General features: G+C 37.9%; 1 protein-coding gene across 2 annotated transcripts in view; it reads left to right on the top strand.

The window, feature by feature from the left end:
• Positions 1 to 20764, top strand: part of LOC122799575 — a 597377-nt gene that overhangs the window by 443183 nt on the left and 133430 nt on the right. For both annotated transcript variants that reach the window (XM_044068716.1, XM_044068717.1), the window contains exons 3-5: positions 609 to 660; positions 764 to 881; positions 5539 to 5678. In XM_044068716.1, the coding sequence (XP_043924651.1) occupies positions 609 to 660; positions 764 to 881; positions 5539 to 5678 (310 nt within the window). The remainder of the gene's footprint in view (positions 1 to 608; positions 661 to 763; positions 882 to 5538; positions 5679 to 20764) is intronic.

Raw genomic sequence — 20764 nt, forward strand, 5'->3', positions numbered from 1 at the left:
TTGAGCTTTATCTTCTGCCAGGGTTTGCTGAGATCTCTGCCCATCATTCTTCACCCTCCCAACGATATGCATGCCCATTTTTCCTGTTGGTGCTGTCAAGGGTCTGAGATTCTAAATGCCCTGCCCTGAGGTGATCTTTTGTATTGTGGTACACTTCATATGTACTATGTGATGCAGTGCTTTTTGACTATTACATGTAACATTTTCAGTTTTTATAATCTGTTGCACATGTCTGCTCAGTTCTCTGGAGAGCTACACTGATGACTTTAGTATCTGTTGAAAAAATAGATCAGAAAAAAATCTTGTGTTGGATAAATGAAAACTCGGCAGCATCAAGCATTTTTAAATCCATATTTCTGTAAGAGTTATCCTGTTAGCTACATATAAGATGTAATTGTCCAAGTATTTTTACCTTGAAAATGTACTGCAATGGCATAATTCTATTGCTGAACTTAATTACATGTTTGTCTAAGATTTAGTGATGTAACCTTTACTATTTGGTACATATTCTTAATTAGTCATTTATCATTTTGTCACTGAATTAGTACTGATCAAAAGACTGTAAAAAATGTGCAGTAATAATTATTGGCTTTTTTCCTTTTCTACAGACAGAAGATGTGTCCCAAAAGGAGTACTCCGTGCCCTCCATGTGATATTGAGGTAAATGAGCCCTGTCCTCATTTATACAACAAACAAAAAATGTGTGTGCATTATTTTGCGTGTGTTCACAAAATGCTTACTGCGGCCATGTTTTGAGTTGTAGAATGGGATTCAAAACTCTGGAGTTGAGATCAATGAATTGCAGCTCGTCATGGTTCCACCAAGTCAAGCTTCCGCTGAGAATGAAAACAACAATCATGTGATGGGACTGGACCAGGCTGGTAAGTACACCCTCAAAACAATGAGGGTGTAAATTCAGTGTCATAAATAGGCCAAGTTCCATGGTTTTTGTCTTTAGTCTAGCACTCGCAGTTGCACTGGTGTTTCTAACAAAAACTGAGTAGTACTGAGAAAGGGCTCTCTCGAAGACTTCAGTAGATTCCATTCTATAAATAAAAAGGTCATGCAGTAGCCCAGAGATGTATTGCATCACTGCCTTTTCTGTAGGCTGGGCAAGGATTTGGACTTTGTATTTTATTCTGTTGTGCCTTTGTATGTTATGGGCATTAGGGCTATGACAGCTGCTGTTTGATTGCACCTGGTTGCTGTAAGACATCTATGGACTCTAGTGCTACAGGAAACATTGCAGCTAGGCAGAGAAACTCACCTCTTCAGAATAGTGGATGTAACGTGCATACACTTTCCTGTTCACTGGCCTGTGCTAGGAAGTATAATGGGGGGAAAGGAGCATGTTGCCATCTACCTCAGTAGATGTTTCTGTCACTTGTACTAGTGGTAATGTTGTGGACACAGAGAAGTTAACAAAAAAGTGTACTATAAAATTACAAAGTGAAAAAAAATGTCAGAATGCTATTACCACTTTAGACACTGCATGGTGGTGGTGTGTTTGTGGATACAAAGCATCAAGTTGTCTTGAGTTGAAGGGGAGATCTTTAGCAAAGTCATTTGATGCTCTAGGCAGTCTGAAGGATGGCATCATCCTCAACCTAAAGGTGAGAACCAAAAAAAAAATAAAGAAATTCTTCTAAAATTGAGCACCAAATGAAGCATTTGCTGAACTGTAGCAAAGAATTTGTACAAGCCCCTTAGTACAGTCACTAACGCACAAAGCTACTAAACACATTAATGCCAAAATGAATCTTGTTACTGCACTTATGGCCAATCTTTAACTCTTCAGGACTACCAGTCAAGTTTCCTAACTCTTGCCACCAGGGCAGCCACCACATTCTGCCCCACTCAAGTTATCGTGCTGGTGAAAGGGGAAGCTGAAGACAAACATTTCTGAAACAGTACTAACCAATCAAACTGTCAGAGCCGGCCTTAGGCATAGGCCAACTAGGCGGTCGCCTAGGGCACCGCTCTAACAGGGGCACTTTTCTAGTATTTATTTACTGAAAGTAGATCAGGATGGGGGTACCAAGTGGTGTGATGGGGGGCGCCTTGTAACCCTTTTGCCTAGGGCACCAGTTGACCTATGGCTGCTCCTGCAAACTGTACAACACTTTCTAAAGGTTATGGTGCTGTGGATATGCCAGATGTCTAGAACTTGTGCTGAAGTAGTGCCCCCATGGGTGGGGTAAATATGGTGAGTAAAAGTACTCTGTCATGCATATCCGTGCAACATGACCTTTTTCAATACTGAAGAAGAGGAAATGGGGTTCCTTTAAAATGTATTTCATCTGTTTCTGAATACCTGGTAAAGCACAACAGAATATTGCAGTCTGTGGGTCTCTACTTATGATAACAGGTTACCCTCCTTACTCGACGACAGCATGCCTTGGATAGAAGAGTCAGAACTTGGGGAGATATAGAATGGTCTAATGTGCTTCTGTGGTGCACGCATTAAGGGTCTTTTGTTATCCTCTCATTTATGCCTGACAAAACTGCTGTTTGTTCTGAATGTACCATAAACGCTTTTAATTCTTGTAAGAGGACCAAGTCCTATGTTTGAAGCAGGAGGTGTTGAGTAGGATTTACAGCCTTGCGGCTTCTTTATATTTTTGGAAGAGTTGTAGCTTTACAGTGGCCATTTGTTTGATTTTTGCACAGTCCGTTAAAACACCATCAATTCAAGTAAAGCTTGTGGAGAGTGGAAAATGCACCTTAACTCATTGTGTAGTGACCTCGGAGATAGAATACTAACAGAGGGGTAGAGAGGGAAAAGTACCCCTATCCCCACCCCCATGAATGCAGTGGTAGATGTTCTGCCTAGAAAAGCACACAAGTTTAAATTAATGCTTAAATCCTTTTTCAGTTACTCTGATTTACTGACTCGGGATTTGGGCATTTTTTTTCATCCACTCAACTTTCACCCACCCACTTTAACATTTCTGAACAGGTTGAATTTACCCGCTCCCTAAAACAAAAACAAAAAACTTAAATCAGGCTGTCAAAAGTCATGATTGGCTTTGGGACACTAGACCTTTTAGAAAGCAGTTACAGCCTAGATCAGACGATACAAATGCCAGTTCTGTTAGTAAGAAAAGGCAGTGGAGAAATGTCACTGGTGCTGCTCATAATGAGTAAACTCAAGCTTAACTTTTTTCCCCCATATGATGAAGATTCTGGTATTACCTTGAGAGAAGAACTCCAAGGAATTTGTTAGGTTAGCTGGCTGGCATAACATTAAGGCTAATTCCAGTAAGAGTTTTTGTGTCTTTGTTTTTTGCCACAGTATGTCATTTGCAGGTCAATTTTCTTTTGTTCTATAAACAAGCCTTTTCTTGCTAAGGGAATGCTGCTTTCTTTTTAACTGCTGGGATTGCAGTTTCATCAAAAATAGATTAGGAAGACACAGTGGCTCTTTCCCTGGGTGTAGTAGGTCTGCATGAGGGAGTGCCTTTTTGTTATCTGTAATCTTGAAAACTGAAGGAATAGTTGCTGGCTGGGTCTGTTTGCTAGCTGTGAAGGCATGCAGCATTGTAAGATTTGGACCAAGCAGTATGTCACTGTCTGCTGTAACTGTAATTAGTAAAGCTGCTTGCCTAAATCAGGCTGACAAGATGTTTTTAAAGGAAAACACCTGAAAACAAATATCAACAGTACAAGAACATGCCTGTAAAAATTCCTCCAGTTTACTCTGAGAGGAAACTGAAGGGCATATTTAAGTCTCTTAGACTTTTTGAGTAAAAGAAGGATGGCCGCATTAAGTGAAAGCTTGTTTTGCCAGAAAATATAAAATAGAATCAATCAGTACTGATGGCATGTTGAGACCAAGCTACACTAGATACCATTAGAGGTGATACTAAAGCTCCAGCTATGATACATAACTGAGGAAGGAACTTAAGATCGTGCCAGACCTGTCAAAGTAAGCCCAGCTTACTGGAAGCCAGAGTCAGACAGCAAAGATGGGTTTGGTGCTAGCAGCTGCCAGAGGAAGCATTTAAGTAATTTGTACAGAATCTGTAGGAAGAAAAGACTCCATGAAAATTGGAAAAGTATGGAACAGCAGTTCTTGGTGTGCTTGGATTTGTAGCTATTGCAAAATTCAAGAGGGACACTGGATCGTTGGGAATGACTTGGAACAGATATAAAATTCACTACTTTTTTCTTGAGTTGCCCTCCTGCAAAAGAATTGCCCAGGAGCTCCTATTACCCTGAACAGTGAAAAGTAGCTGGAATGGTGAGAATCAGTTGTGGAAAGTAAGCATCCGGAATAGTGACAGGAGATTTAATAACATGGGTGTTTAGTGCACACTAACACAGTAGGGTAGCCCTTAAGTGGTGTGTTTTCTTTTCTTTGTAAGAGGAAAGGACTTGAAATGGCATGGAGAGATTCATGGTCTGCTTCCACACTGTATACGGAAGCTAAACCACGTAGCCCCTGATAGCAGTCCTCTTTCTTTACCCCACCCCACTCATTTTGTTGTAGGAATTAGACTGCAGACATCATCATACAACCCCTTCCACCTCTATCACCGCTAACACATATCACTATTCATGAAGAAAAAGGAACTATACATGAGAAACAAAGTAAACAAAATGCCTTTTCCTTGCAGATATCAGCATGTGGCTCCTGGCAGACAAGTAATGTTTACTAATGTACATTCATTCAGTGGGGGGCTGAATCATGTGTGTAGCTGTTGTTAAGAGACCCTGCCATTATTTTTCCATGAGTGGGCTCCTGCCTTGGAAGTGGCTTTTCTTCAAGTTTATGGTTTCAGCTTGTTCTAACATTTGCATCTTTAAAAATAAAAAAGAGGCAGAATGGAGATAACTTAATCCAAGATTTTAACTGTTAAAATTCTTAAAAGGTACTGAAGGTGTCATTTGTTTTAAGGGCTTAGAAATGCAGCAAATTGTCACTATATCAAAACTTGTATGTTACTCTTCATTTTCTGGTGTAGCCATATGACCATGACACATGCACAGATTAAAGCCGTCAGCGTTCTCTCACCTAGCTTAAGTCATTTGTGCAGTAAACTCTAGTATGAACTGGGATTCTTAAGCATCTAAGAAAAGGGACCTTAAAGAGATCATAATTTTACATTGTATATGCGCATTCGTTTTTATTATGTGTGTCTAATAACTGATACTGAATTTAACAAGCACATTAGCATAATGCATTAATATAGCTTACCATATTTTTTCCAGGAGCTCAGTAAATAAGATACTATTGAGGGTGCAGCTATTTTAGATCTTTACTGCTGCTGCTTTGGCAAGCATTTTATATAAGTATGAACACAGAAGCCTAAGTCTAAGCAGTTTTATTAACTTAAGAATATGTTGCACCTTAAAAAAATATGTGGCACCTTGTGCTACATTACACTGCAAGGAAGGTGAATAACAGATTGTTAATCTGATCTTCAGCCTTCACTAATTTCCTGACTTTTACTGCTTGTTTAATAGAGTACCTGTCCCCCCCCAAACACCTTTTGAAGAAATTATTTTGTTTCTTTTTATTTTTCTGTGATAAAGGTATTGAGTCTTCCCATCCTACTGAACTAGAAGACCCTTCTTTGACATCTGCTACAAATGAATCTGGAAGTGATGAAGTGTTTGTCATCTCAACCGGACCAGGCCCAAGTGGGCTAAGCTTCTCTAGTTTCAGAATAAAGGTGAGTTCTTACCTGTGTTTGTAACCTGCTCCAGTCAAGCTTGTAGGTTTGTAAGCAGTACAGATGTTAAACAGTAAACTTTACAGTAAGTTAAGTCCACTCGTCAGTCTGTGTCCATTTTGTGGTGATAGTGAGTAGAATGAGAATATTCTGTTTTCTTTTTCTTCTTGAAGAGACTTCTTAGAGTGAGAAACCTGACAAGTACAGACAAAAGCGCTTGACTGGAATTTTATTGCTGTTTGTTTGGCATTGTGCATATTCTCAACGTTGTTCGTGGTTGCTAGCACTACACGGGTTTGTCTGGTTCTTAGTTTTGTGTTCCTCACATTACACTTTGATTTTTATTAGACATCTTAAAGTGGTTTCATTCCTAAGAATTTAGAAACACATCTGATGGTTCAAAAGGGACAAAGTGAAACACTGCAAGGACATGGATTCAAGCAGTGGGTAAATGAGACGGGAGTAAAAAGTGACAGAGTAGAAAAGTTGTCGGCTTTTCAACATTTGATGAGAAAAAAAAAGAGGACCAGCCTGTGGACAAGTTTGAGAGGTTGCATGGAGCCTCCTGTGTAGTTAAAATCTACTTAATCTGACACTTTACTGGACAACAAAGAAAAGAGCATTGGTTGTTTTTGCTTCACATGTAAGTGAGATCTAGACCATTGCTTAGTATGACACAGGATATAAGATAATGTAAATGACTAAGGTGTAAGACTGTGATAAAGCAAGGAGATGCAGTATATTTCTTAGCAGAGTACTTGCATGAATGTATTCATAACATTTCAGCTTCCATTCACTGACGTTGGATGTGATCCAAAAGAAATTTCCAGCAGTCAGAAATCTGCCTGTGTAAGACTATTATCTGTTCTGCTCTGATGCACTCTGCTACAGGTAATGTCACTGTTGTATAAAAGTGGTCTTGGTGGGCATCATCTTCAGTTCTTTCTGCTTCTTCAAAACTTTTGGTACTTGACTCCATTTCCTGCTTGAGAGTAGTTCACTGGTCATTATGGGCCCACTGGTCATTTTGGGCCATGGTTTCCAGTCAGTAAATATTTAAAAGTGAATGTTTTATCTGACAGAAAAAAAAGTATTTTATTTGAGGACTTTTTATAGTATGTGTAATGACTTCTGTGACATCCCTCCTCTAGGCCACTGATCAAGGAGCCTTAATCCTCACCACTGACACCAGTGGGAAATGTTCACTGAGAAAAAAAGTAGACACACACACACTATTTTCAGATGCAACTCTCTGCAATAAGTACAGTTTCCCTTAAGAGCACACAGGGAATACACACTCCAGTTCTGGGGCTGGGCTTTCTCTCCAGGCCCCAAATAAGACTCCCCACTGATACAGCTGTAGAGCTGAGTTATTAGCCGCGTGTTCCGAGCCAAATCCTCCACCACCCTCTCTGTCAAATCATTGCTGTCAGTGTCCCTGTTCTAATTAGCTGACATATACACTCTCTTTGAGATTTAATTTTCACACACACCTGGGAAAAACTGGCACAGCGTCCACTTTGCCACCTCCACCCAGGCTATAAGGTAGATAGACTGCCACCAGAACACCTAAAGCCACCTACTCTTAAGGCTCTTACCAGGGTACCCAATTACTCTTATTAAAGATAATACTTGTATAAATGGTAGTATTTGAACACGCCACAAGACTTTTAGGAACGTGGAGCCACAGGGCCACTAAATAAATGCAAGTGCTCTCAAAGGTTAAATATTTTCAAACAGACCAGCCACAGTGAAATGTATGGATATATTTAATAATCGATAATAAAATAGAAAACATGAAAATACTGAATATTTATTTACAATAAACACCAGAGTTTTAATCACAGGAAATATAAAAAAATACAGATGGAAAAACTCACATATACAAAAAAAATTTGGCTAATCTCACTATATTGTCCTAACTGACCTGAAGAATTATTGTTCTCTAGTTACTTACTAAAGCAAGGAAAAAATAAAGTGGATGATTGTCTTGTCAGTTCCAAAAACAGAGGGCATCTATCACATCTTTCACTAATATTCAAATACAATTTCAGTGCTGGCTACAGAATGTCATCACATCTGGTCACCTGTCTCTGTGGTTCTTGCACTACGCACTCACTAGCCACTGAGCTGCAATTTGGCACACGTGTCACAATACACACATAAAACTTTGCTAAGGCTTAATACAGCATCTGGAAGCTATAAAACAATTCCAGCACTTCCACCCTTCTTGAAGAAAGGATTTGCACGGACATTGCATCTCTGGCTGCATTCAGCCTGTGAGATAAAATATTTATGGCCTAAATCAAGTCATTTAATTTCAGGCTATTTTTCTTAAGGTTATCTGGGCTGAGCTTAATGCCTTCCCTTCCAGTATCCTCAGTTAAATGATATATATTTAATCAGTTACAACAACACAGTCTGACATACATGTATATTTATTTTTCTGTGCAGCAGGACCCACTGTTAATTTTTTAACGCAAACAACTGTACAGATACATTTTAACATAAGCATCTGTACAAATCAGTTTGATATTCAAATGATGTGCAATTCCTTACAAAACTCCAGCTAGCTATGCTGTCATATGTTACACATGCACTGCCCTTCTCCCACTAGCACAGCTGGCACTACTTCACATCATCACAACTTCCACACTGGGTCTTTTGACAAATGTACTTGAGATAGGCAAGAGTAATTATGAATGCATTTGTGTTTGGATTGTTTTCATGGCAGTGATAAATATGAACAATGAGAACATTGGTACAGATTTAGTAAGGCAAATGTGTTACAAAAAAGGTTCATAAATCGAAGACTGTGTTATAATTTCAAGGAGAAAAATCCATTTGTTTAGGAGGGGGTGAGTCAGGTAAAGTTAAAAATGTCAAATTCCAAACCTAGTGTTTCTGCCATAACACAAATCATAACAACAGCCTGATGGATGAAAACTGAAAAAGAGGAAACTTAAAAGGCTACGTTTACTTGAGTCTGATGGCACCTTACTTTTTTTGGTTCTCATAACATGGAAGATCCAGCCTTTCGAAGTGTGCCTTCACCAGAACCCTGAAGTATCTAGTTGAAAGAAATATGTAGTTGAACTAGGAAACTAAACTAACTTAATTTCACCAACATCTGTTTAAAAGAAGAAAAAAAATCTTAAGTCCTCTTCAGTAATGTAGGTTTTAGATGAGGCTGTACAGCAGAAGGAAACTAGTATATGTGTTTTAGTAGAAGGAAACTGGTATATGTGTTTTAGTTGGAGACTCCCAGAGAGAGATCCCAGAAAATAAAATCCCTCAAGAGGTTTGTTTACTGTGAAACGTCAGCCATTATTGAAGTGGCTAATGAGTGGCTAATAAACTGCCACCTTTATTTGTATTTGTGCACACAGTGCAGGTACCAACACAGGTCCAGCCATTGATACTGGGCAAGCGTTTCTGTATCCTCTGACCATCTGGTTGATTGCCGTGATCCCTACCCATTCATTCCTTTCTAGATAACTGTCAGTCATACCATGGCTGTCATCCAGGCAGCCATCAGGGAATTTTTTGCTATGCAGCTCTAATGTCTTCTGCGTATCATGTAGGTTCTACAGGTCATGCAATACATATATATAAATACAATAAATGCTGTGGGAAAAAAATATCCATGGAATTGTTATGGCTAGGCTTGTATAGGACCTGGGGCCGATAGCCTAGTACCAACCTATGAACCTGCAACAATATCCTTAGAAAAGAGGAAAATATCTCCACGGTTTTCTTTTTAGCAAACATTAAAGTTGGAAACTGACTGAATTTCTCCTTGAGATATCCATTGACTATGATAGCAAGCAGCCCCTTCATTTATGATGATCTGCAATTAGTTAGAATCATCATTCACAGTCACTTGCTTCTTACACATTTCATCAGTTATGTAGAACCACCCCCCCCCCAAAAAAAAAAGGAAGAATCTGCTTAATAATTTAAAGGAAAATCCAGCTATAGTAACATTAAATCACACTTGATACCAAAAGAAAACTATAACTGTCTTCGAACCTGGCAAAAAATCCCAATCATTCAACAGATTTCAGAATAACGTCTGCACTTCAAATTTTCAGTACCTCTTAACTGTCCAGATTTTTACAGAATGTCCTAATTGTTGGTTCATGTTTTTGGTCTGTTCCTCATAAAATTTGTTTTTTTCTGGCAAATACTTGGATTGAAGTCACTAAATAATGACAGATCACTTCAATTTAAGACTTCATACCCTTCAGAAAATAAAAGGTAATAAACAAAATGTTATTCTACCAGCTTTCTTATTTTATGAATGCAATATTTAAAAATTGTCTCTATTTTTGCGCCCCCCCCCCAGTTATTTTTAGCTTTGTCCATATTTCTTGCATTTAGAGGTTGAGAGGCATGAAATCTTGCAATAAGAACCTTGGGTTGCTTTATCTTTGTTGCCAGGTACGAAGGTTCACTATGTCTACAGGTATAATAGGTATACCCTGTTGACATTGCCAAACAGATGCTAAAAGGAAATTAATAAATTTTTATTTGAAGTCTAATAGTGTAGGTGCTCATAAGAATAATTGTGCCCAAGATTAATCTTTAGACCCCTGGCATATTATTGAGAATGTATAGTGTGATGGCCTTGGTGAGATGTGATGCATGGTGTACTGCTGACAATTTTGGTGTCTGAGTTTACTATGTGTAAGAATTTTGCCTTCAAAAATCATAACTTACTTTTCCTTCTGTATGTAGTGGAACTATTGTAATGCAGCAGTAATTTAAAAGATCACAGCAAACAACACCTTTGAAATTCTTAGACCCTCAGCTCTGAGATGACTGGCCTGGAACTGCCTTGATGCAAACACTACTCCTGAACTAACCTGACATACACTCGGTACATAACAGTGAATGGTATAGTTGTGTAAATAAGCTTACTGTAACACTAAATGTTCATATGATCACTGCTGCAGTACCCTTAGCTGTATGGCTTACGTACTGCCAGGAATGTAACAACCGCCTAGATTCCATCGCTTCAGAGAACCTTCCATTCACTCAAACTGTTAGGCAGCTCAAGCTGAGCTATCTAAAAATACAGGTTTGAGTGCAAAGCCCCTTAGAGTCTTTATGCCAGCTGAGAGAGGGAGGCTGCGCCCTGAGAGGACATAACTAGATGAAAAAATATACACACGCGCGCACACAAACACACATGCACACACGCGCACCCCCAACGCGCACACACACGCTCCCCCCACGCACGCGCACACACACACTCACACATGTGCGCGCGCACACACGTACACACGCTCACACATGTGCACGTGCACACACGTGCACGAACATGCATGCACACACGCTCGCACACGCACACACACTCACACAAGCACACACACGCGCACACACAAGTGCACGCACACACACACACGCACACAGACAGACACACACACACACACACACACACACACACACACACACACACACACACACACACACACACACACACCCTGGCATAAAAAAAAAACAAAAAGGGGGTTTGAAGGAGAGAGGAGCTACTGCAGCAGTATTCGAGCATCTACTGTTATAGTAGGTTTATTTACACAACTTGTACTATGATCATCATATTGATCACTGCTACTGTAGCCTTATAGGGTAAATTGCCCTAGCTTACTACATTTTGGAGGTGGAAGGAGAAGGGTCTAGGATCCTTGAAGAATGGCCCTAGCAAAGTCTGATGTAGACCAAGAGAGGGAATCAAGCTTGTAGTGCTTTGTAAAAGTATGTACAGAGGACCAAGCTGCTACTTCTCGAATACTTCTAGAATCCAGCGCTTTCTAAAAAGCCATATAAGAAGCCAAGGCCCTGATAGACAGCTCTGTGACACTGCCTGGAATAGTTTTGTTGTGTTGATAACAGAAGGTACAGATAAAGCAGGAAGGCTTTTATTGGTACAAGCTGAAATAAAATTTGTAAGATAAGTGCTTTCCTCTTGCAAAACAAGAAAACTTCATCAAATAAAAGCACTTGAAAAAATAGGCCTCTTTATAGTCCAATTTCACAGTTACTAGTCACATGATTGCCTCTGTTCAGAACCAAAATATTTAGAGAGTCAGTGCTATAGCTAGAAAACTAGAGGGTGCTGTGGCATATAGTGTGCTATACTAGAACCAATGTAGTGAATAACAAACACAAAACCAGAAAAACATTTTTGTAAAAAAATATGTATATATATATATATATATATATATATATATATATATATATATATATATATAATGTGCTTGTTTTGTAAAATCCAATATAAACTTCACGTGAAGCAAACTGAATAAATATATTCTATACAAGTAATATTCTTATTTTAAATATGAAAATAAAAAAGTGCCAATGTATTATCTCTCAATTGCTTTTAATTTTAGTAGGCAAGACATTGAGACCTGGTCATTGAGACCAGGCCAGTTTAGGGCATTGAGCTTAAACTACCAGTAGAGCTCATGTTTTTCGAGAACCAAAGACCATGGTTCCCCTCTGTCATTTATTTGAATCTGTTTAATGACAGAAAACGTGAAGGTGTGATCTGGGTATTCTGCAACATGTTTGACCAGGGTATTTGTCTTTTTTGGTCTTCAAATTGTATATGTGCTCATATATCCTGTCCTGTAATCTTCTCTCTTTCCAGTTAGAACCTAGGACAAATGGTACAGTGGGCACAATACACAACCCTGATAGAGCTGCAGCTAAATTTATTTCTAGCTTTAAGCAATATATTGACAATAAAGGTATTACCTTCAACTATAAATCTTCAGTAAGGGCAATATTTACATCTCATGCCTGCATTTGTATTTCATGGGGAGTAAATACTTTCAAAAATTTTCTTCAGGTTCTTGCCTTTTTTAAAATTAAAACTGGGATTAAGACCCACTTGGTCTCATATATTTCTTTCATTTGTGAAACTGCACCAGTTTTTTTCTTACAGTGTTTTTTTATGAAAAAAAAAACTGTCCAAACTAAATGTAAAGAAAGTATTCTTGAATCTTTCTGTATTATTGGTGTTTTAATAGTAACAGTACCAGTTAGGTTGGTGGGTGTTGAGCCCAAAATTGAGAGAAAATATATTGACACTTTGTATTTTCATATTTAAAATACTGCAAGAATATTGCCTTACATAAAATATATTTTTTCAATTTGTTTCACATGAAGTTTATATTGCATTTTGAAAAACAAGTACTTTATGAACAAGCACTTTATATGTAACATATATTTTTCACAAAGAAATATTTTCTGGTTTTGTATTTATTAGTCATTATGTTGGTTCTAGTATAACACACTATATCCCACAGTACCCTCTAGTTTTCTAGCTACAGCATTGTCTCTCTAAATATTTTTGGTTCTGAACAGAGGCTAGACAATCATGTGACTACTCTAGTAACTTTGAAACTGGACTATAAAAAGGCTTATTTTTTTCAATTGCTTTTATCTGATGAAGTTTTCTAGTTTTGGAAGATGAAAGCACTTGTCTTACAAATTTTATTTCTGCTTGTATAAATAAAAGCCAGTGGATTTAACTAGGTTGTTTTTTCAGGACATCTTTTGGTTGCATTTTCTGTGCCATACACACCTGGTTTTAGTTCGTCTTTCTGTCTTCCTGGTTTCTTTGTTCCTTATTTGTCGATTTGTTTGTATGGTTAAGGGAACACAGACTGGAGATGCTTCCCAACCACTTTTATTCAATGCAGAATATACTGGATTTATTGAATTGCAGCAAAAACAGTTGAGAATTTAGTCTTTCACATTCAACATCCATCACAGCGGATGAACAGCTTTACTGCTGCCTTTCTCCTGCTGAGGGAATCCTGTTCTATGAACCATTCATCTCAAAGAGCTGATTCAAACAGTATTTATGGACCAGTGTTTTCAGCCTGAGACAAGAACAGCCTGCATGTCTGCAAGAAGCAAACATGGACAATGTTAATGCAAGTGTTCCTAATATTCCTTCTGTTCAAACTTGCAGTGTAAATTTGTTAAATGTATGGCAACAAAGTAATATCTTAAATGAGCCACCCATAGTAAACAGCTCAACCTTTGCAGATAGACCCTATGAGTTTGATTACAAACTCAATAATGTAAAAAGGCTCCAGCTAGACAATGCATATTTTCTTGAATGCATCCAAGCCAACATGGTCCCAAATGGTCTCAGAATGTGGCGTTTTCCATCAGGGCTTGTCCCGGACTCTCCACTACATTTTGACCTCATTCCATTTTTCAACAGGCATGGCTGTGAGTACATGGGCATGCTGGATAAACATAAACTAATTGAAGAACTAATAGTCGATACATCTCATTTGGACAGTAGTATTACTTCTGATATCCAGTACAGACAATTTAAAACTGAATATGTATTTATTTTTAAAAGTATAGACCAACAAGTCCAAACCATAATGAACCAGAAACTTAAACTACATTGGGACTTTAGAGAGTAAGCTAACAATATTGCATATCCCCCATCCTCTACCTTAAAAACTTTGGGGTACTCGATATTTTAACAATGTGCAAAATGACCCAGTCACAGAAGAGCAACAACATAATTTCTCCAGACTGGACAATGTCGATAACACCAATTTTTTTAGGTGAAGGAGAATTAACTAAGGCAGTCAGAGAGAATCAGAGGACGTCCACAGAATTTCTCCAATCAGTGGCAGACAGCCCCTTGAGGCAAATACCCACAGAGGAGAGGGGTGAGAGCAGAAAGGGGACAAAATTGAATTTTAATCTTTTATTTCAAAACTTGAACACAGCTCTCAACCCATTGCATATATGTAGCACCTTCAATTCCCCCCTTGCATCCAGTTATTCAATGTTTTGAGAGAATTTGTGAGCTGGATATTAGTAATTTAGTATGCAGACAACACATTAAACATAGGGACAATGTTACTGCTAAGGAAATAATTATTCTATGACAACTTCAGGATAACAATTCTGTAAGAATCATGAAGTCAGATAAGGGGACAGACTTATGATGGATAAATCTGATTACAACAAAAAAATGTGGAAACTGGTAGGTGATGATGCATATATAAATGTGTCAATCAATGAACTGAATATAGCATACAACAAAATAAGAATAAACTTAAAGGATTTGCTCATTGATAAACAAATTTCTATAGAAGACTATGACAACTTGAGTGTGAACAAACCTACTATTCAATGCATTTTCAGGATTCCAAAGCTGCATAAAAATTTAGCACAACCACCATTATTCCGAACCATTGTGAATTCGATAACCCACCCCATTTCTAAATTCCTAGAGATTAAAATTAAGGATCTTGTGTGTGTTCTGAAATGCATGTCTGCCGTGACTCTTGGGAATTCTTCCGGAAACTCAATGAGACATCTCTCAAAGACACTTATATGTTTATCGCCATTTACATGAACGATTTGTACATTGTCATCCCACACCAACTTAATGTTGAGTGGTTTACAGAATTCCTGGCAGAAAAGGGAGTGAAACAAGATTACATTAACATATATGAAAATCTCCTTAAACTTACCCTGGAAAACAATTTCATCATTTTTGAAAAAGAAGTATTTTTTTACAAACAAAAGGAATTGCAATGGAAGCAGCATGTGTGGCGGTCTGTTTGCTAATACAGTTATGATTCAATAGGAAAAAAATGCTATTGATTTAGCATTTTTTTACATCATGTAAATTTTTTGCATGCTATTGGGATGATATTTTTATCCTATGGGATGGAGATAGTCACAAGATTCCCTCACTTATTGATTACATCAACAATACCATAGACTTCTTTTTGTAAGTCACACATCAAACTCATGACAGCCACCTTGCCTACCCTGACATTTGGCTTACGAAAAATATCATACAGAAATGTTTTACTTCAAAAATTTTTCGAAACAACAGTTTCCTTCATTTTACCAGTGCTCACCCCCACACACACAAAAAAATCTGTCATAAAAGGCCAGTTTGTTCGAGCTGCCCGCATGACCACTAATGGTGACTACTGTTGGGATGAGTGTTGCCTGCTTAAAGACATGTTTCTGAAATGTGGCTATCCTTTTAAGTTCATCAATGATCTGATGCTTGAAGTTGTTAATAAACACAAAAATATTTTCTCTCAATTTTGGACTCCACACCCACCAACCTTAACTGGTACTGTTACTATTACTAACAACACCAACAATACAGAAAGATTCAAGAAATCTTTCCTTACAGTGTTTAGTTTGGACAATTTTTTTTTTTCATTTAAGGACATTGTGAGAAATAACTGGTGCATTCTCACAAACTAAAGAAATATATGAGATCAAGTGGGTCTTACTCCCAATTTTGTTTTTTAAAAAAGACAAGAGCCTGAAGAACATTTTTGAACGTATTTACTCCCCAAGAAATACAAATGCAGACATGAAGAAATGTGGGTGTTGCTCTTATTGCAGATTTATACTTGAAGGTAATACCTTTATTGTAATTAATATATTGATTAAAACTACAAATAAATTTATCTGCAACTCTACCAAGATTGTCTGTTGTGGCCACTTTACCGTTTGTCCGGGGTTCTATATTATAAAGAATGAGAGAAGATTACAGGACAGGATATATGAGAAAAGACACAAATGCCCTGGTCAAACGTGTTTCAGAATACCCCGCTCACACCTTCACATTTTCTGTCATTGAACAGATTCCTATAAATGACAGAGGGAGGACTATGATCTTTGGTTCTCGAAAAATGTGAACTCTACTGGTAGCTTACGCTGAATGCCCTAAATTGGCCTGGTCCCAATGACCACATCTTGATCTATTGCCTACTAAAATTAAAGGCAATTGAGAGATAGTATTTTGGCACTTTGTATTTTCATATTTAAAATAAGAATATTGCTTTGCATAAAAATAATATTTTTTCAGTTTGTTTCGCATGAAATTTATATTGTATTTTGAAAAACAAGCACTTTATATTTATATGTAACATATATCTTTTTACAAATTTTTTTCTGGCTTTGTATTTATTATTCATTATATTGGTTCTAGTATAACACACTATATGCCACAGTGCCCTCTAGTTTTCTAGCTACAGCATTGTCTCCTTAAATATTTTTGGTTCTGACCAGAGGCTAGTCAATCATGTGACTACTCTAGTAACTTTGAAACTGGAATATAACAAGGCCTAAATTCTTGCCAAAAAAAGCCAATATTTGTTTTTTTTGGGGGGGGGGCAAAGACTCAAAACCGGGGACACATTTTAAACATTGCTTATATAATCTTAGAAAGTTGCTAGAATAAATTGCTGTGTTGCTATGTGTTTCCTGAAAGATAGGAAAGACAAACTTAAATGACTATCATTATTTAGTGAATTCAGTTCTCACTGATTTGCCAGAAAACCATAAATTTTATTTTATTTTTTATTTAACATTTATTTATTGGGAAAGTCCGACTTGGAACTAAGCCAATTTTCAGCAGAGGCCCGGGGAGAAACACTCCAGATTTATGTCTTTGTATCGTGGGAGGAAACCAGAGCACCCAGAGGAAATGCACACAAACGCAGGGAGGACATGCAGACTCCACAAAGAAGGCACTTCAGCCAAGAATCAAACTAGAGAATCTCTTGCTGTGAAGCAACAACACTACCACTGCGCCATCATTCCAGACATTTTGTGAAAATTTGTACAGTTGAGAGCTATAACTCCTTCAATCAGAAGCGATGGTATGGGTAGAGAACTCAGGCTCTTGCTTCTTGTACCTAAGGTACAAGGTTTGAGTCTGAGTAACCTTAACCACCAGGTATACCTACACACACACATACTGAATGCAATGGTTGAACTACAAACTAAAACACACCTAAATAAGACTGAATGCAGCAACGGCAGCACACCCTAAATAAGATTGAGAACTAAAATACACCAAATAAGATTGAATGCAGCAACGGCAGAACTAAAACGCACCTAAATAAGATTGAATGCAGCAACCAGCAATGGTAGTTGTAGCATGATAATGTGAATGCAGCAACCTAAATAAGATTGAATGCAGCACACACCCTAAATGAGATTGAATGCAATGGTTGAACTACAAACTAAAACACACCTAATAAGATTGAATCAGCAACGGCAGTTGTAGCATGATAACATGAATGCAGCAACCTAAATAAGATTGAATGCAGTAACATTTGAACTACTGTCTGGTCCATTTGCATGACCAGCAGCACACTTAGAAAAGCTGTAGCACAATAAACGTGAATACAGCAATGGTTGAACTGCCATTTGCATGGCCAGCAACACACTTAGACAAACTAAATAAATGTAGCACGATAAACTTGCACAGCCAGCCAGCAGATAGAGTAAATAAATGTAGCAAACTCAAACAAACTAAATAAATGTGTAGCAAACTCGGCCAGCATAAGTAAATAAGTAAATGTAGCACGATAATGCGAATACAGCAACTGAACTGCCATGGACATTAAAAATGCAGCAACAGTCGAACATCAGACAGATGAGCAAACTTGAATTAGAGCGGCACAAGCATGGTTGAACACACCAGACAGATAAACTAAATGTAGTGCAATATTCGAGTTATACTGCCATACACACGTGGATATGCGCAGAGTTATACAGGCCGACAATGAACTTGCACGCAGTATCTTGGCTGGCCAGCAGATAATGCGCAACAAATAATAACAGTTGTTTATTTCCTCTTACCTGGAGGACTCTGCATAATTTAAATTATGCCTCCCGCCATCCCTATTTCCTTCTGAGTCCAACATGCAGTAGCTGATGTCATCACACATGCCCCTATAGGCTGGTGATGTGTGGTGACATCAGCCAAAAATTTAAAGTGGTAAATTACAAAAAAAACTGAGGGAGACCAGGAAATTTAGATATTAAGGGTGCCACTCGGGGAATTCATGGCACCCCAATATTTTGCCCTCAAAACCGGTAAATACCGAGGAATTTGGTACGGTTGAGAGGTCTGTTTCTCAATTAAACTTTCCTATGCACATATATGTGAGATGTGTTGCTTTTAAAAGTGACTGCTGTTTAACTGTGTCTTCTCATGAACGAATGGTAGTATGTTAGTGGTGATTCTGTAGTTTTACATTCATAAACCTGTTACAGCTGTGACCTGGAAGAGTAAAGGTGGATACAGTCTTTTCTTAGTTACACTTCTGATTACTGAGGTGAATAATGGTCAGCAGTCTTGAGTTCTTTGCTTCTTTTAATTTAGTCATGGCACTTGTGATATAGCGTGTATCCAGTGCTGAATAGTCTTACTCATGCATACAGACATACACATGCATACAGACATACAAACACTGTCTTCATCTTTAAAGTAAAAAATTGTTTTCAGTGTTTTAACAGAAATATAAAAGTGACTAGTTTATGGAAGTTATGAACCAATATGGCCCACAAGATCTACCAGCTTATTTGTTTAGTTGAGAAGTTTGTACATATAGCAAATTTCTGGCTCAAGGTTTTGCTCTGTCTTTTGTAAAATTTGTGATTTTTGTGAAAAGCAATGAGGGCTGAAGTCAGTACGTCATACCAAACGAAGATACAGATTTAATATTATTTAGAAGTGTGTATTTTTACATATCTTAGTCTATCAACTTTCCCAGCAAACACTTAGTGTTTTAAAATAGGTATTTTTGAATTTGAGGTTATTAACCCTGACTGTTTTGGATTTTTACTTGATTTTGTAGGTGAGAGGTTAAAAGCCATGGATTTTAGTTTACCAGTATTACATTTCCTTCTGTTACCATCAAATGACTTTGTATTTTTTCCTTCCTTTGCATTCTTGAGTTCCCAGTCTGTTTTGATTCCCCAGTTTTGTTAAGAAAGATATCTTGTTTATCCATAATGTAGTCCATGGATAATGTTCTTCACATTAATTGTAAGCTGTCCCTCATCCCCATCACCAGATCCCTATCTTTAAATAATGCTATTGTGTACATCTGTGTCTAAAAAGGTGCTGACTTTTTCAGCTTTAATTACCTTAAGGTACTTGAAATGTTCTGCTCTATTCCTTTTCTAGTATATTCCACAAGTCTGGGTTCTTTGAAACATGTTATGAAAAAGCCTGAGAGGCATAACTAAGTCTGCCACAGCAAAGAAGTTCTTTTCCAGGAAAATTACAATTTGCCGGGAGCAGGGACTGTCTTTTTTTCAAGGGGAGCAAAGCCTCTCTATAAGAAAAAATAGACCGTGCTGAAACAGCACTTTATTAATGCTGTGGTGATGGAATGACTTATAATCATGTTAGTACTATTAGTCTTGTATTATGTATCTTGGTATAGATCATAAACTATATTTTGTTGCCTTTTCTTAGCATCCTCCTAGCCTAACTGTCCTTGTAAAGATGAGTACTCATAACTATGTACAATATTCCACACTTGGTACAGAGGAAGAATGACTTTTCTGTTTCCTGCTTCTAAAAGCTCTCCCTTGTTCTTCAGTATGTTCAGTATTCCATATGTTATCTCACCAAACATCCATAAAGAACAATAACTTACTGTTTGCTGCTAGTAATGTCTGTCATTTTGCCCATAACTGTATGCAGTACTTCAGATTGGATCTCGACATCCATCTCTGTTTAACTGTAGTGCTTAACCGTTGTTTGTATCTGTATTCATTACTCTGAATGTGATCTGAGCAATTATTTGTACAAAGCAAAAGTGATTTCTTATTTGGTGCTAGTGATATTACCTGCCCGCGAATGTTAGGTCGTCTTTACTGGTGTCTCACACTGACTGCCCACCTTTAGTTCATTCAGTAGAGCCTATCCCCTAGTGCTTTCCATATCGGTGGCAGTATTTCACCCCCCCCTTATATAGTCTTTCCTCTGGGTGGCATTGCCCTGGGTGTGACATTGCATATTCTTGCATGTAATGTAAACTGCTGCACAACAGAATTCTACAAACTTTGACAAGTATTTCCTCATTTTTCCTAACCCACCTTATTACAGATCTGTGGGATCACTGCAAAGTGTCATTATATTTTCTTCTGTTCTTTTTGTAGAAGCATTAAAGGGACTGGTCTCTTTAGCCTGCAGTGGTGACATAGAGATAAAGCCCCGACTATGGCCAAGGAGACCCAGATTTGATAGCAGC

This window comes from Protopterus annectens, chromosome 4.part0, assembly GCF_019279795.1.
Source record: "Protopterus annectens isolate FY-2018-M chromosome 4.part0, PAN1.0, whole genome shotgun sequence".
In the NCBI taxonomy this organism is placed as follows: Eukaryota; Metazoa; Chordata; order Ceratodontiformes; family Protopteridae; genus Protopterus; species Protopterus annectens.